Genomic DNA, 19,113 nt, shown 5'->3' with positions numbered 1-19,113 from the left:
AGTATTGGTCCACTCAGATAGGGCCTATTACATGGTTAGACCACGCCCCCATAGCGATCTTTTTCGATCCCCCATTAGGACGCGATAATTCCATTGGAGGATGAATGACTATTAAACTACCCAGAGATTAGCACTAAAATTGGAGTCACTTAAATTATTTCCATATTAATAACGGGCCTGTAGAATCAACAGCAGTATTATGGGAAGCACATAGGCCACGATTAGAGGACAGCTTATTTCAATAGCAACGTATAGAAAGAGGATGAAAATGGAGAAACAAAAAATTCTAAGTCAGGCAAGAGTAGAACTCAAGGAGCTTACAATTAGAAGAGCTAGAGAAAGCCCTGAAGGGGACTAAACAGATGTATTATGATAAAAGGAGATAAGGCTGACCGTCTGCTGTCAAATTAATTCAGAGTGATTAGGTCGAGAACTTTGGTCCCTGCCATTAGAATGAAAGGAGAAGTGACATACAATCCCTCTAAGATAGCAGAGGAATTTGCTACATTCTATAGGGACCTCTATAACCTAGATAACACATCCCCAAATTCTAAGACACCGCACTTGTCCCAGATAGAGGATTATCTTAGAGAATGCAACCTTCTGAAAACTAACAGAGGAAGATAATAAAATCTTAAAACGCAACAAGGGTGGTTGGCTCACTGAAACCATCAAAGGCCCCTGGCCCAGATGGTTTCTCGAATTTGTATTACAATTTTTTTTTAAAGGAATCCTAGGACCATGATTACTAGATTTATTTAACTATTTTCTTAGCGGAAAACCAATCCCCTCACAGGTGACGAAAGTCAATATAGTGGTGATTCCTAAAGAGGGTAAGGACACTATGCTGTGGCAGCTATAGGCCAATCTCACTACTCAATACGGATCTGAAAATTTATAGTAAAATCCTGGCTAACAGGTTGAACCCAATACTTCCTAGGTTAATCAATAATGACAAAGTGGGTTTTGTGAGCGAACGCCAGGCATCAGACAACACAAGGAAAATTATCTATGTGATTGAACAGGTCCACAAAGCCAAAGTGAAGGCAGTGTTCCTGAGCTTGGATGCGGAGAAAGCGTTTGATAAAATGGGATTTTCTGGATAAAACATTAGAGGTATTTTGGGTTCTATGGGGTTTTTTGTTTTTTTTTGTACACAGGGGGTCCGCGCCCTTTACCAGACACCGACAGCCACTTTGAAAATCCCAGGAGCGAAGAGGAACCAACTAACAATTGAAGACAGGGGTGCTCCCTCTCTCCTCTTCTTTTTGACTTGACAAATTAAGACTCTTGCGGCAATCAGAAACTCCCCAAATATACAAGGGATTAAAATAAAAAAGACGAGTGCTATAAAATATCACTCTGCAGATATTATCCTTACCATTTCTAATCCTCTGGTGACACTTCCGAATTTGCAATCCCCCCTCCGTGGATTCAGAGATTTATTAGGATATAAAGTCAATGTAGGAAAGCGTTAAATCCAACGTTAACAAAGGGAGGTCGAGGTCCTCAAAGGCCACTTTGATTACAAGTGGAAAAAGACCCATTTAAAATACCTAGGGATTTATCTCACTAGGGAACGAACACACACACACACACACACACACACACACACGAGAGGTTAAAGCAAACGTTCCTGGAGTCTACTGAGAGGGGATCTAGCGCCAACATGTTCTTAGATAGCGCTATTATTTATTATTATAATTATGCGCTAGATCCCCTATCTGCCCACAACCCCTCCAGCATCTATCAGTAGACTCCAGGAACATTTGCTTTAACCTCTTGGGGGTGTAATTCCAACGCAGCAGACTTTAGTCCATTTTTGTAATATTTGGTTGTTCTGTCCAGTTATGCAAACATATTGGAGGACAATTTTGAAATTGATAAAAGATGTAACAGGGATTAAGATGCTGTTAGACCCAGTGTTGATTATTCTGGCTAGACCCATGGAGAAGGTGAACCACTATACAGTTACATTGATTATGCATATCCTAACGGCGGCGAGATGCGCTGTAGCAGCAGCGTGGAAGAAGACACTTCCGCCCTTCAGGAGAGAGTGATTAGAAGAGTTAATGGTGTCCAACTAATGGAGACTCACCTCATTTCTGAATCACACCACAAGAAAATTCGATATAGTTTGGGAACTTTGGGGTGTGGGATAATGATAATTGTAATAGAAAGGTAGATTTGGGAGAGAGAATAGACACATGGTTTATAAAAATGTATGTGATGTGACTGTTGAATAATAAGAATTTTGTTGCAAAATGGTTGTTCCCCCTCCCCCAATTTATATCTGAAAAATCTCAATAAAAATATAAGTTAAAAAAAAAAAAAACTACCAGAGGCCAAGTAGCAGCATTTCATTCAAATCCTATATGGGTTTTATTAAATCAGTTGTGTAGTACAGTATTACAGCGGTGAACAATGTGAGGGGCGCGGGATTTTTTGGGGGGCTCAGGCGCTTGAAAAGGCCCCGAGACATTCAAATTAAATGCAGGGGGGGGGGGGGGAGAGAATTGCGTGAGGCGTCTGAAACAAACTTACCGGGGGTCAGACGCGTTGTCAAATGTGTCATGTGTCACCACGTGTCATGCGGAGTGACGTCACATGGCCATCTCCATGGTAACAGGTCACGCAACCCCGCGGCTTCATTTGATGCCGCCAACCAAGGTGAGCGCGAAAGCGAGGGGGAGCAGGCGGGGGGGGGGGGGGGCACAGCCCCAGAAGTTTGGTCTCCCCTGTAGTATTAGATAATACTTTTATTTCTCCCCACCTTTCCAACCTGTACACCCGTTTTACTGGTGTTTAATGTATTAAGCTTCCTTGGGTTGCTATAGCAACTATATAGGAAGTCACAGCACCACTTGATTTTTTGCAATAGGCAGCCACATCGTATGCCCTGGGAAGCAGGATCTTCACTGAACAATCACAGGAGAATGGAGCGATCGGCAGCGTAGATAATTGCATTGCCATAAGAGACAAGGAACGACTGCATTACTTCATTAAAAAAAACAAAAACAAAAAAAACATTCACGACGAAGTGCACCTTTTGGGATAAAACAGCAAGAAAAAGATCACTGCATTCCTGTCCACTAAGGTTAAATCAGAGAATGTAAAGGCATCACTAGACCAGGAAAATGCAACCCTTTTTGTTGTTGTTGTTTCCATTGAGCATTTTTCCTGGCACCACACGTGTTCACTAATCACATGTTCCCAGAATGCAGAAAACCCTACCTTTTAAAATGTTCAATGTAGCATTACAAAAGGGAACCATTTATCTTGCCATTAAAAACAAAAAGCAATATTGGTTACAGTCAGCTCCAATGGAGCGGTGAAACGATCTCTGCCATCGGAGCGCTCCACCTCCGTCTGCGCACAGCCACTAGCTGCAGCTCAAAGAACCACTTCCCCTGCACCTATTGGGGCAATATTCTAATACACTTGACATTAAAAATAAAAGAAAGTAGTTAATCTGTCATAAAGGTCAAATATACGTCCATTCACAGATGTGTGAAAATAGTTGGTCTACTTGTAAAATTGTATGCGATACAGGTTTTTACTCAATATAGCTCACGCTGACACTAGTATACCCATTACAGAGGAGATTCCCTTCCAATTTACAGGTGCCAATCCATGCAATTTAGGGGAAAAACAACCGAAAATGAGCTTTATTTCATATTAAAAAAAAAAAAAAAAAATAATGCAAGTCCTTCACAGAATATTAGATTCATTTCACTAATTGAGTTAGAAATATTACTTCTTACAGAATTATAGCCAACCTATAGCTGCCGTCTTACCTGCATGCAGTCTGACAACATTCTGTCTTCTTGGTGTGTGGGTGGGTCACAGTATGTATGTATGTATGTATGTATGTATGTATGTATGTATGTATGTATGTATGTATGTATGTATGGTACACGTGATCATATAAATACCAAATTATATAAATAACACATAATGGGAAGAAGTGCTTTCAGACATAAAAGTGACATTTAGGAAAAGGATTCACTGCCCCGAAGAGCTTACAATCTATTTGGTAACTAGGACTAACATATAAGAGACAGTAGGAAGGTGCTCTGGTAAGTGCGTCTGCAAGGGGCCAAGGTTAATGTAAGAGGTGTAAACTACCAGCCACGGAGCTACTCATATGCTTCGTTAATGAAGTATGTTTTCAGATGGGTCTTAAAATGTGAATAGACAGGATACTAGTCGGATATTTAGGGGAAGGGCATTCCAGAGGTGTGGGGCAGTCAGTGAGAAGGGTTTAAGGCGGGAGAGGGCTTTAGACACAAAATGGGTAGAGAGAAAACATCCTTGAGCAGAACGCAAGAGGGGGATGGTGCATAGCGAGAAATTAGGGCTGAGATGTAAGGAGGGGCAGAAGAGTATAAAGCTTTAAAAGTGAAGAGGAGAATTGAGTGTGCGATGCGGGATTTGATAGGAAGCCAAGTGAGGGATTTCAGCAGGGGAGACACAGACAGATTTAGGAAAGAGTAGAGTGATTCTGGCAGCAGTGTTTAGGATAGATTGATGTGGAGACAGGTGAGAGGCAGGAAGGCCGGACAGGGGTGACAGTAGTCGAGACGGGAGAGAATGAGGGCCCACGTCACCGTTTTAGCAGTCGAGCAACATAGGACAGGGCGTATCTTTGTAATATTACCAAAGGAAAAAAAACACGACAGGTTTTAGCTACCTTTTGAATGTGAGGGGTGAGAGGAGAATGCGAGAAGAGTCGAATGTGACCCCTAGGCAGCGTGCTTGTGCTACAGGGTATATGATAGTGCTTCCAAAAGTACTGTGGAAGGAGGAGGTAGTAGAGCCAGATTTGGGAGGAAATATGAAAAGCTCTGTTTTTGATATATTACGTTTCAGTCGGCGGCGGGCCATCCAGAAGGATATAGCGGAGAGACATTCAGAAACTTTGGTCTGTACAGCAGGTGTAAAGTCAGGGGTTTTAAACTAACTATCAGCACAGAGGTGATATTCAATATCTATATTAAGTTGGTGTATTTTGGATCTAATCCCAAATCTGGATCTTATTCATGACACATTTTGCTCTCATTTCGCATTTCTAAACCACTAGCATGATTGCTACCTTTGAAAAAATATGTAGTTTGTATTTCCAGACAAAATTAAAAATTAGCTGTGTTTGTTTCAGCTCTACTTAATTATATATTTTTAGAATAGCGTGCAAAAGCAAAAATATGGGTGGTGGTGGTGGGGGGGAGAACACACTAAAAAAGGACTTTGCATTACCATGTAAAAATAAAACACACAGCACATGACACAAAACTAAATTCTCTGACAAACAACCACTCTGTTCTAAGCCTCCTGTTCTGCAAAAAATGCCCTGAAGCCTGCTTTTTATGAGTTTAACTCATCGTCACTCAACGTCTTAAAATTCATTTGATACTACCAAACACAGCTTCCTGTTGTATTTAGGGAGGTCAGCAAGGCCCAATTATGTCCCAGAGCTACTGCCTACAGCCTCATGTATACCTTTCACCACGATCGGCGTGTCAAGATGCACAATGTAGGGTTTCAACCCGGCCAACCTCCCAGTATTTGTATAAAACAAATGGGAAATTAGATTAGGCTAGGCAGGAAAGAGCATTTGAGCTGTTCTGTGTGCAGCACAACACACAAACACATTCTAAAAATCAAGGACTGCAAGAGATGCTGCCAGAAGACATTCCCTTCCATGGCAGATTGCCATAAGTACTGCAAAGGAATGAGTTGACAGACCCTTCAAAATTGAAACATGTTAACTGCCGACTAGGAGACCGCAGACTGAGTGAACATGTTGATAAGTCTACAATTTAATATTGTATCCTCCTTTAAAAAATATCTTTGGTAAACAACGGAGGAGCTATGCAAGGCATTTACCACAGTCTCAGGTATCGGGTCATCAATAAATGACACTGGCTGCAAAGCACTACAGAACAAAAAGCAAGGCAGAAGTGATGCCTTTAAGGGCTAACTAATGATTATAGAGTTGACTTATGTCCATTCTTCATGAAAAATTATAAAATATATATATTTATTTTTTTTGCAAAAGAAGCAGATATAGCCATGTATATTTATACATGGTTAACATAATAGAAATACTGAATATGCAGGTGTGATACAAAAATTAAAAGGAGCATACATTTTTCTTATAGGCTTTGAGCTGGGTAGGGGGGTGGGGGGGGTCCTGAACCACACTCATTCCAGTATATAGAAAGCCAGCGCATCAGAAAAAACAAGTCCTGTTTTGTAATAAAGAACTGCAGTTGGTATAAACTCCTTCCATATAAGCATGTATCATAGCATAGCCCTAATAGGGTTAGGGGACTAGTACCTAATGCCAGCGGCACCATATATGAATAGTACAGACCAAAGTCCCATAATAAAGGAGAAATGAAGGGTACAGCGACCCATAAGTATCACTCACTTATATTCTCCTGGAGTGTCCAACCACAGGTGTGTTCTTAGGCGTGCAATCTCCCAGGTAGTAGCAGGAACAGGTAAAGGATAAGGCAGTGCACTGCCAAAAGGAATAGAAGGAGGCTCACGGCATGCAGCATCAAAAAGGTGTTTATTCCATCTTAGGCTAAGGCCCCGGTCACGGCGCTGTAATGCGCGCCCGCGCTTTTGGCTGCGCGTTCCGGCGATTCCCCAGTCTGCAGCTCACTGCAGGAGCAGAGACCGGGGGGGGGCGTGGCAGAGGAGTGACGGGGGCGCGGCCATGACGTCACCCGGCAGGTTCGCCCTCATTGGCTGAACCGCCGGGGGGCGTGCCTAGCCGCTCGACGCGAGTTCCTGCTCTCAATTCTATTGAGAGCAGGAGTAGCTCTCGCGTGAGCGCTGCGGCCCCCCCCTCGCAGCGGGCCCGGCGCCATTGCGGGGAGGGCTCTCGTGAGCGCAGCGTCCGCCACAGCGGACACTGTAGCAGGCAGCGGGGGCAAGGCCTTAGGCCTCGGTCCCGCTGCGCTCGTTGGCGCGGGCGGCCACACGCGAGTTCCCCACCAGCAGGGGAATCCTCCCGAGCCGGTCCCGGTCCCCCCTGGCGGCACAGCGCACTACACGCTGTGGCGCGTCAGCCGCTATGGGACACAAGAAAATGGTGATCCCTAGCGTTGACGCGTCACGTGGTGTGGCTGTGAGCCAATGGGGAGGGGAGGCTTCGGGAGGAGGAGAGGCTTCGGGGAGCGGGGAGGAGTGTGGAGTGAAAGCAGCATGCGTGCCTGTCTGTGTGTGTGTATGTGTCTGAGTGCGTGAGTGCCTGCCTCTGTCTGTGTATGTGTGTGCCTGTATATGAGTGCGCGCGTGTGTGTGCGTGTATATGAGTGTGTGTGTGTGTGTTGCTAACCATCAGCAGCTCCAGCCCGAGTCCGTGGAGGGAGGGGGAGGGGGGGAAGAGTAGCTGGTCCCTCCGCTCAAGCCACGCCCCCCCTCCCTGTCAAACCTCCCACTCCCGCCCACCTCCCGGTCCCTACAGACCACATATCGCGATCTGTGTATGTCAGCGCACCGCCTGTCTGCAGTGCGGGCGCGCTGACTCTGGGAGCGGGGCCTTAGCCTTAAGTGGATCAAAGGTCCCCCCTTAGGTCACAACAGACCTTTGATCCACTTAAGATGGAATAAACACCTTTTTGATGCTGCATGCCGTGAGCCTCCTATTCCTTTTGGCAGTGCACTGCCTTATCCTTTACCTGTTCACACTAATTCCAGCACTGGACTGGTGAATTAACCGACAGTACTTTTGTTTTTTTAAAGGGGATTTAAATGGACATCCAACAGGAAGCCACAAATTTCTATTTGAGAGAGATTTGGCAGATATTGTGTTTTCTGAGGAAGATCAAAAGTAGGTTACAGGAGATATTAAAAACATAAAAAGATTGAACAACAATTTTATCCACAAAGATATGCATGATAATATGGACCAAGAGAGGCAGCTTCTTGTATATGGGGGAGGAAGAGAAACACAGACACACACACGGCGGCTGTAACAGAACTCTTTCCTCCTCCCCCCCAATGGCAGCTGTGTGCATCTGTTGCACAGTGTGAGACACATTTACAGGGGCGTGCGTGTGTGTATATTCACTGCCTTAAAGTGGTGAGAAGGTGTCACCGGGTTCAGGAAGATGTACAGTGGTACTTGTGCTGGATGTTTAACCATACTATGAAAGCTTGAACAATATACCCGGCTAAAGTGGGTAAGGTACTTGCCAACATGCATTACCTTCAAAAGCTCTCCACATATTCATCTTTAATCTCTCGTTATGCCCTGCTCGGCTCCTGCGTTCTACCCACAACTCTCCTTTCCACCCATTTCACCTCTACGCTCTCTTGCCATAAACCTTTTCCCCTCACTGCCCCTTACCTGTGAAACTTTCCAACACAGTATACGCCAGGCGCTTCCCTCCCCACCTCTAATGGCAAACCTTAAATCTCACCTCTTAAAATGAAGAGCTCCGATAGCCTAGAATCATAGCTACTGTCACACCTACAAATGACTGCCATCTACTGCACTTCTTCCCTCACCTGCTGTCTCTGTAAACTTCCCTTCATACCACTTAGATTGTCAACTCTCCGGGGCAGGGATTTCCATTCCCATTGTCTGATCTTATTTATTTGTTGGACTTATTGTACTATAATTCCCTATACTGTATTGTCTCTCATTCGTAAAGCACCAAGTATAGCCCACTATAACAAATGAGGCTGGCATGGCAAGTAGGGCCTCAATCCCAAAATATGGAACACACCAAAAAGCAATGGTCGACAGCTTTTAGGAAGGCATGCAGGCAGAGGGTGCCAAGAATCACCGGAGGTTTAAGAAAAGCAGTCATTCAAACCGAAGCCTGGCTACCTACCAGGGCCGCTTCATACATTAGGCCGACTAGGCACAGTGCCTCCGAACCTTTTAGGGCCTACAATATTTCCCTTGAAAAAATACCTAAACACAAAAAAACAAAAACCACCACAAAGAGAAAACAGCAAATTTTAATTTAAAATGCCTTCGAAGTATTGATACCTTTAAATATCGAAACAAAAGTATCGATGCCAAATATCGCTAGTATCAAAAGAAACAAGCAAACGATGAAATTAGCATAAACATGAGTAAAAATATTGGACACACAGGCCTGTAGAAATAAAAGTGCCTAGAGCCTAAAAAAGGTCTTTAAACGGCCCTGCTACCTACAACTGCCGGACCCTCTCCAGTGAAGCAGCACTGGAATAACCGGAAGCTAAACTTCAAAAGATTAAAATGGGATTTTGTTGGCCTCACCCCCACCACATGCAGCACTTATAATCTGAGATCTGACTCTAAAAGACTGTTCATGGTCGCAAGGCTCAACAAAGTATCCGGCCACTCCTTCTCTTACCGTGCACCCCAAAACTGGAACAATCTACCGGAGACTCTTACATCCACCACCAGTTTAAGTTCTTTCAAAACTAAAACTGTCTCACATTTTAATCTGGTCTGTAACTGTTACATACACCAATAATATATATTATCTTTAAGTATGCATGCTATGTTTGTATATAATGTATACCCTGTTCACTTATGTAACCATGTATTTGTCATTTTATCTCCTATGCCCAGGACATACTTTAAAACGAGAAGTAACTCAAATGTATTACTTCCTGCTAAAACATTTTATAAATAAATAATAAAGAATTTAGAATAAAAGATGAAGGCTTCATTGACCACAAAAGCAGACACATTCTATTACAAAAGGTATAGATAATGGAAGAATCAGTGGAGTAGGCGTCATCATTAACAAGAGATGAAGAAACATAGTGGAGTACAAAAGCTCATCAGAAATAGCAGCCAGAACAGTCATTCAGTTGACAAAAAGATACAGGTTTCAAATAATCCAAGTGAATACTCCAACATCAAGTCACACAGACAATAAAGTAGAAGACTTCAACAAATTTAACAACAACAATGGAAATTGTCACCAAGATTTCAAGGGAGATTTCAATGCAAAGCATCAGTTGGTAAGTATGGTTACGGTAACAAGAATAAACGTGGGGACAGATTGGTAGAAACTACAGAATGTGAAAACGTCTATATCATGAATTAGTCAAGAAGAATTCTAATAAGAAATGGACAAAGAATGGACCCAATGGGGTCAGTAATGAAATTGACTATATCTTAAAGAAACACATGATTGAAGACTGCACAGCCCTTAATCATTGACACAATGAATGATCAGCAATTAGTTTACTGCAGATTACATCAGTGTCCTCAAAATGCATGGGCACACCAACAATTATGAACTTTTGAAAATTGTAGAACTAGTTAAAAGCGCAGGGGGAAAAAAAAAAAAACACACGAAAATATCTGAGACAAAACAGTGAGGAAACGACAGTAGTGGCCCAGGAACAAGCATATTAAAAGGTAAAGTCTGATCCCATGAAGAATGGGAAGGCTCCCGGGGAAGATGGAATTACAACCAAAATCTTGAAAGAAGCTGGGGGAGTAGAAAAAAAAAAAAAATCCTTGCAAAACTCTTTACATGCTTCAAGAACAAGAAATTTCCAGAACAATGAAGTAATGCCATAGTTATCCTCACACACAAGAAAGGAGAAAAAGTTGACAAAGAACAATAGACCAATCGATCAGTCTACTTCCAATCACTTACAAGATTTTTATGAAGATACTCACTAACAGACCCTTGATTTTGCCGAGCCTAGAGAAGCGGGATTTTGCAGTGGATATAACACAATGGTCCACATCAAAGTCATACAAGAAGCGATTCCCCGAAGTAATGAATACAATCTATCACTCCATTTAGGATTCGTAGATAGTGAATGAGCATTTGAATCCTGTCTACACCTTAGTGGTCCTAGATGCACTAAAACAAAATGTTGAAGCGTACATTGATATTAAAATGAACATTCACGATAATACCACAATCATCAGATTACATAAAGATATAAGCAAGATAAGGATCAGCAAGGGAGATACCATGTCACCAAAGCTTTTCATTGCAACACTTGAATTGCTAAAGACATTAGGCCCGTAATATAGTGTGCGTCCGTGCGTGCGCCTGTGCACGTGCCGCACACTTTGTGTGTATGCTGTGAGCGACACAGTGAGGTAGTGTGTGTGAGTGTGTGAGTTAAAATACGTTTATAATAAATAAATATGTTGGTAAGAATATTTTTTTAATTAACATTGTGTATATACACACACACACACACACACACATTTCAGCGGCGGTAGCCGCGCGAAATCTCTATTTTCCCCATCTTCCCCCATCTGCCAGTTCCACGCTCATTGCCATGCGCGCGCGATCCTATTATAGAAAGGCTGACTAACCACAGACAACTACCGAGCGCGCGCACAGCAAGCGCGTCCTCTATAGAACAGCCCTTAGATTAGGAAGAAACTAATCAAGATCAACTGTGAATATTTGAGTCGCCTACGATTTGCAGGTGACATTGTTATTTTTGCTACAAGTCAAGAAAACCTCCAGCAACAAAATTGAAGCACTAGCAGAAGTAAGAATGTGTGCCTCCGTATGAATATCATCAAGACCAAGGTGATGTTCAAATGTGTAAAGTCTTCGAAGATTGAAATAAATGAAATACAACTAGAAGTGGGACACTATGTCTACCATGCCAGCAAATAACAATGGATGGGAACCTTTTGAATTAAATCAATAGGAGAATGAAGAAAGACAATATTTCAAGGGAACCTTCCACTGTGCCTCAAGAAGAAACTGTTCAACCAGTGTATTCTGCCCATGCTCACATATGAATGTGAAACTTGGACCGTAAATGCAACGTTAATTCAAAAGCTTTAGAGCATGCAAAGAAGTATAGAGCGATGTGTCATGGGTAAAACAAATGGGTTAGAAAGCAAACAAAACTTTGTGACATCACAAGGGTGAAGAAATGTAAGTGGTAGTGGGCCAGACATATCGCAAGAAGAAATGACCATCGTTGGAATTCAGTTGAGTATCATCTTTGTCCAAGAGATTAAAATGACGAAGACCAAAATTAAGACGAGGATGACATCAGAAAATGTGTTGGAGCAACATAGAGAGGCTGCAACCGCAGTACCTGGAAAATCATTGGGGAGGCCTTCATCCAGCAGTGGATCGACAAGGGCTGAAGATGGATGATATAGACACTAAAAGAGATTATTCCAATATATTTTTCCTGTATGTCTTCCTATTTTTAACACTTAGTATTAAATGCAGACTGCACCACAAAAAACACTAAGTTAATGTTTTCATGCCTATTAACTTTGTGCATCTTTTTGTAAATTCTTTATTTCTTCATGTTCATTGATAATACAAATAGTAAATACACAAAGATATTCACAGCTACAGATTGGCATTTCAGGCAGCTATAACAAAGTACGCCAATACTTGATCTTTAATATCACCTAGGCTACGTGTTCTTTAACATACTGGACACCTAACAAGCTCCTATTAAACCCCCAAAATACCCACAACATATATATAAGCATATGAGTGTCAGAGGAGTGCTACTGAGCATGGCAATATGCATTAAAACCAGAGACATAACATAAAACACAGACAAAGCTCAGTTTTTAGCACATCTAGTGAGACTCATACACGGTACAGTGCCTAAATATATATGGATAAATATCTAATAAGTAAATGGTCTTTTAGTTTGACATTTTTGGCCAAAATTGTTGTAAGCCCCTGATATCCCCCTGAGGAAGGTCCCATTCTGTAGGACCGAAACGTTGGGTTTCTGGATGTATTTTTGCTTTCACTAATACACTTTGATTTTCAACATTGAGTGCTGTCTCTTGTTTACCAATCCTTGGAACGGTAACATATAACTATATATATATATATATATATAAATATAAATATATATATATATATATATATATATATATATATATATATATATATATATATATATATATATATATACACCTCACATTAACGTACGCAATGGGACCGGAGCATGTATGTAAAGCAAAAATGTACTTAAAGTGAAGCACTCCCTTTTCCCCACTTATCGATGCATGTACTGTACTGCAATCGTCATATACGTGCATAACTGATGTAAATAACGCTTTTGTAACAGGCTCTATAGTCTCCCCGCTTGTGCACAGCTTTGGCACAGGTAGGGAGCCGGTATTGCTGTTCAGGACATGTTGACAGGCGCATGCGTGAGCTGCCGTTTGCCTATTGGGCGACATGAACTTACTCGCGAGTGTACTTAAAGTGAGTGTCCTTAAACCGGGGTATGCGTGTGTGTGTGTGTGTGTGTGTGTGTGTGTGTGTATATATATGTGTAATATATATATATATATATATATATATATATATATATATATATATATATATATACTAGCCGAGCTTAATAATCAAAAACGGATAGACGACACTGTTCTGTGGCTAACGAAATGCTTTTATTTGTGCGAGCTTTCGACATACACTGATCTCTTCTTCTGGCGGTGTTACAATGGATAAAGCAAGAAAGGGTTTTTACTTAAAAACAGTGCATCTTGGAATGTTATCTGTGACTGAAGCTTATCCCTGCCCCCTGTGCAGTATGCGATTTATGACAGGCTTATGCGCTGACCCGTGCTGAGGCGCGCTGCTGCTCGGCAGTGAGCCCCTGCAGCCGCAATGAGAGCGGCTTTAGTAGGGGCTCGCTTACGCAAGCATGCGGAAGCGTAAGTCTTATGAAAAATGTAAATTTTCGCGCTCATGGGAGCACAGGGCCGGTCACGTGAGCGGTTCGCCCAATGAGGGCGAACCAGCTCCGTGAGGTCACTGGCCCGCCCCCCCGACGGCGCGCTAACCAAGGCCAGGGAAAGCACTGGCTTCCCCTCAGCCTCAGCGCGCCTCCGCACGGGCTGAGGCACCATGGACTCGGCCTTAAGGTGTTAAATGGTCCCTGAATGTTAGTGATGGAAGAGTGTATGTAAATATAAATGTATAAAGCGCCCACTGTAGCGTCTTACAAAAGGTGTGGGAGTGTATATCAGTGTGTGGGTAGGTGTGGAAATGTAAGAGGGTGTTGCATTACTATTAATGTGTGTAGATACTATGGTGTCCCTACTGTATACATACCTCGTTGTTCAGTCAGGGATTGTATCTATACGTATATACACGGTTGCTCGGTCACACACGTATTATGCTCTCTCCTGCTTGGTGGTATATACACACAAACATCTCTAAGAACTCACCTTTACTGCGACTTCTGGTGCCGAGTCCAGAGCCCGCATTGCTCCGTCCCCCGCGGGCAGGGGTTTGAGATGGGCATTGCACTCCGCCGCCACTGCCCGGTCCTCCGCCACCGCCACGGCCCGGTCCTCCGCCTCAGAATCCGACTCGGAACCGCTACTATAAGACACCAGGGACGAGACCGCCGCCATGATGGAACCGGAAATGCGTCACAGAGCCGCGCAGGAAGCACACGGGCAGCGGCGTGCGCGCGCAGACTGAGAGGCGGGGCCTCGTTAAGGTGTGTCTCGCGCAGTCTGATTAGCAGGAGATGTGCCGGTTCCCTGGCGGCTCCGGTCTGCACATGGATTATCCCCTCCTCTGCCCCCCCCCCCTCTAAGTGGGAAAGTGGTTACCTGCATTTACATGGCTGCTTGTTTAAAAAAATCAAGGCCACCAGTAGCTCAATAACACGTTTTATACGCAGATGTCCAGGACCCCCCACTTTATGTCAGCCCAAAGCAGATATGTCGTCTCTGATTTCCTGCCTCTCGCACTGATCTCTACCGGCAGGGTGTCAGACTTCAATTTGGTTGCTCAAGAAGCCCCAAACCCCACCCACTTTGATCCTTTCATAATGTTTGCTTTACGCATAACTGCATTTCTTTAAATAAATCAATTATATTTTATCTTGTTTACAACATATTGTTTTATTTTGTTACCTAAGTGAGTTGCACCTTTAATCCCAGAGTCATTAAGTTGCTGAGCTAAGGATATGTATGTATTACTGAGCTCTGTGTGTCTGAATAATTTACAATAGCAATGCAGAAATGAAGACACATACACTGCAGTATATAGCAATGTAATACCCAACTCCTTGCTTATTTCTATAAAATGTATATCTTTATTTATATAGCACCACAGTGTACTCAGCCCTTTACAAACACAATACAGTACAGGAAAATCTAATACAATAAATGCAACAAAGTCAGACAATACAAAGGAAAATCCCTACCTGGAGATCTTAGGGCTGTTCTATAGAGGGAGCGTGCGGCATTTATAGTTGGCTGTGGTTAGCCAGCCTTCCTATAATAGGACCGCCTGTGCGCACGGCAGTGAGCGTGGAGCCGGCCGACGGGAGAAGACCAACGTATTTATTTATTATAAACGTATTTATAACACACAATCTACACACACAGAGTACCTCACTGTCGGGGGGGGGGGAGGCATGACATCACATCCTCAGTACACGAAAATGTGATGTGGTTTATATTCACAATATTGCAATTCTGAAGTGGCACCTCTGAGTAGTATATTCATTTATCCTTGAACCTTCACACCCTTTCTTTTTCTTTTTCTCTCTCTCTTTGTCTCTTCCCCCCACCCCCCCCCCCCCCCCTCCCTGTTTATTGCACTATTCTGAAAACAAAGTAGTTTAAGCCTATACCATCATTTATTCCATTCTGGACAATGTGGCATGGTACCTGTGTTACTACATTTTTTATTTATTCCCTAGGAAATTATATCTTGATTATATCTTGTGTATAGCAAAGAATACAGTGAGAATCTGATTTTTAGCTACATTTGTAATTTTTGATACTTTTAGACAAGGTCATGTTAATAGTCGTTATAAGTGCCTGAAATGTGAAATACTTTGAACACATTTACATTCCATAAAAACTTGGCTAATTTTTATTCCATTGAGTTTTATAGATATTTAGAAGCCATAGACAAATATATTTAGTGTAATACCGTGTGTCATCTATTAAGCATGTCAAAATGTGTTTTATGCAGGTTGGCATGCTCTTACCAGAGTACTCATGTGTTTTACTTTTATCTGCCTATTTTTGCTGGATCTAAATATGGCCAGACTTTGATGTTATCTTTGGTTCTTTTCCCTTCTGTCTTGGAAGCATGAGGCCTTGGGCATGCAGAAAGTCATACTGATCTCCATAACCTTTTGTCATGCAAGGTAGTTACTTTGTATCAGTTACTGTACTGTATCACCAGAAGAGTAACTTCGCTCTCATTGGTTGAAAAGAACTTCCCTCTCATTGGTTTAAACTATCTTCACTATCATTGGATCACAGTCAAACATGTGACGCTGTCGCCGCATGAAATGACACATTTCTTGTCTTGCCTATATGCGGTCGTGCCATCACGCTTTGTGCTAGCGCACACGAACTGACTGGGGCTGCCCCATAGAGGGCCGTCTCTTGTTCATGCCAGCGAGCACTGGGGCCGAGGCCTTAGGCTGCACTTATAGTGCTGATGACAGCGACGCGACATCGCGTCAAAATAAATGCATTGCCGCCATCGCGTGCGCTTATATTATAGTAAGCGCAACGCGACGGAGCGACGGCTTGGTCGCAATCGCTGAAAGTCATCTCAATTTGATTTTTCCAGCAACCGTAGCCCGCCGTCGCTGGCACTATAAGCGTAGCCTAAGGTTGGGTCCATGGGGATGTGCACTCGTGTCTGTGCGCATGACGTCACCCACTTTTTTGCACCAGCGATTTGTGGCCAAGGTAGAAGGGAGGCGTGTCGTGGGGCGTGGCCGTGACGTCACAGCTGAGGGCAAACCGCCCACTCACACTGTTGCGCGCTAGCTGCGATCATTGCCTTAAGGCATTGTGCACTCCTCTGCGCGCTCTCGCCGACCATGGATGTGGCCTAAAGGTAAGGACGGAAACTATCCAATGCATTGTGTACTTTTATTATACAGTAATATGCAATGTATAATGTGTAAAAGCAAAATATCTGTATAACATACACAATAGCATGCAGAGGTAAATATTAGGGTTAGGAAATTCCATGAAAACAGTTTTGTAAGTCAAATGCTTTAATTCCCTGAGGATTGATACATTGGTGTCACTGAGTTTAAAGCAGCAATCTGCATGGCATTCATCTTTTTTAGTTTTTTTCTACCTAAACTGGTGATCATTGGTTCTCCAACCCTTGGCATCTCCTGAGATATAACCAATTTTGGACACCGGTGTGGACACAATAGCCAATAAGAAGCTCCAATGTCACTCGAAGACGCTCTGACACAAAATAGCTCCAGTATCACAGCAGCCCATGTGTCTCCAGAGATCAGGGGCCAGGTATCAGCTCTTATTGTACTTGTATTTAGGTACACTTAAAAAGAGGGAACAAATAGGTCTGAGGTTTAAAGGTGTAATTATCTGTCTAAAAAATATAATGCTTTCTCCTTTCCACCCCTACCACTCACCTAATTCTTTTTCCCTGACAGTATATGCCATGCACCTTCTCTTGCCATCTCCAAGTCAAATCTGAAAACATGCAGAGTGAGGCTTTTCAATAGCTTGGATTCATCGCTGGTGCCCCACACCCATAGATGCACTTAACAACCATTGTGGTTCGTCACTATCATCCACTGCACTCCTTCATCTGCTGTCTCTGTACGTGTCCTAATATGCCACTCATAGAATAAGCTTTTATCTGTTAAACTCCCATTGTCTGCTTTTGTTTGCTGCATTTACTGTATTAGAAATCTGTGAATTCTTTTTGTGTAAAGCATTTTTGGCACTATATAAATAAAAATATACACACCTGTCAATGTATCGATTTCAAGGGTCCCCAACACGGTGCCCTATGGTGCACGCCGACAGGGGGAGAGCCTGGACAACTACTCTCCTCCCGCAGTGGGCCGGGGGGGGGAGGAGGGGGTAGGGGAGAGCAAGATAGAAGGGAGAGAGGGAGTAAGGAGGAGAGGTGGTTGAGAGGGGGAGATAGAGGTGGAGTTGAGGGAGAGAGGGAAAAAGTGAGGGGACAGAGGAGGAGGAGGGGGGTGAGAGTAGGAGGAGGGTGGTAAGGAAGGATGAAGAGGTGAGAGGATGAGGAAGGGGTGACAGGATGAGGAAAGGGGTGAAAGGATGAGGAGGAAGGGTGTAGAGGATGTAAGAGGAGGAGGGGTGAGAGGAGAAGAAGAGCGAGTGAGGTGGAGGAGGGTGGTGAGACAAAGAGGAGGGGACGTAAGAAGAGGAGGGGGGTGAGAGGATGAGGAGATGGATGAGAGAAGATGAGGTGCTGAAAGAATGGGGAGATGAGGGGGGTGAGAGGAGGAGGAGGGGTGAGTGGAGAAGGGGAGGGGGTGAAGGTGGGCGAGGCAAATATGGATGAGGGGGAGGGAAGGGGTGAGGGAATGGGGGAGAATGTGGAAGTGGGGGAGGAGAGGGAGAAGGGGATGAGAAGGAGGTGAAAGGAAGTGGGGTGAAAGGAGGGATGAGAGGAGGAGGAGGAGGAGAGGGGATGAGAGGAGGGTGGGTGAGAGATGGAGGGGGTGAGATTAGGAGGAGGGGGTGAGAGGAGAGGAGGATGAGATAATGGGGGAAGGAGGGGATTGAGAGGATGGGGAGGAGGAGTCGAGAGGATGGGAGGAGGCGGTTGAGGAGGGGAGGAGGATGTGGGTGAGAGAGGAGGAGATGGGTGAGAGATGAGGAGGATGATTGAGGGGAAGGGGGTGAGAGAGGAGCAAGGGGGTGAGAAGAGGGATGGGGTGAGGGCGGAGGGAGGAGAGGGTGTGGAGGAGGTGGTGAGAAAGGAGGGGTGAGGAGGAAGAAGGTAGGTGAGGAGGAGTGGGAGGTTTGAGGGGGGTTGAGAGGAGGAGGGGGGCATGAGTGGAGGAGGTATAGGGGTGAGCGGATGAGGGAATGAGAAGAATGAGAGGAGGAGGGGATGGGAGGTGGGAGTGAAAGGGGAGGTGAGAGAGAATGAGGCAGAGGGTGAGAGGATGAGATGGGGGGATGAGAGGAGTAGGGGGTGACAGAGAAGAAGAAGGAGTGACAGGAGCAGGGGGTGATGGAGGAGGAGGGGAGTGTGATGGAGGAGGGGAGAGTGTGGGAGGAGGAGGGGGGTGAAGGAGGAGGGGGTAATGGAGAAGGAGGAAGGGGTGACAGAAGAGGAGAAGGGGTGACATAGGAGGAGGAGGGGTGAC

The 19,113-nt window shown here is 44.0% G+C and overlaps 1 protein-coding gene across 1 annotated transcript in view; it reads right to left on the bottom strand.

Annotated features, from left to right (window-relative positions):
- CDC40 (cell division cycle 40) overlaps positions 1 to 14,446 on the bottom strand; it is a 57,544-nt gene extending 43,098 nt beyond the window's left edge. Inside the window, exon 1 of the mRNA XM_075597608.1 lies at positions 14,180 to 14,446. Coding sequence (XP_075453723.1) covers positions 14,180 to 14,368 — 189 coding nt within the window. The 5' untranslated portion in view covers positions 14,369 to 14,446. The remainder of the gene's footprint in view (positions 1 to 14,179) is intronic.
- Positions 14,447 to 19,113: the final 4,667 nt, after the last annotated feature.

Source organism: Ascaphus truei, chromosome 4 (genome assembly GCF_040206685.1).
Source record: "Ascaphus truei isolate aAscTru1 chromosome 4, aAscTru1.hap1, whole genome shotgun sequence".
NCBI classification, from domain to species: domain Eukaryota; kingdom Metazoa; phylum Chordata; class Amphibia; order Anura; family Ascaphidae; genus Ascaphus; species Ascaphus truei.
This window is presented reverse-complemented; position numbering and strand designations above follow the sequence as displayed.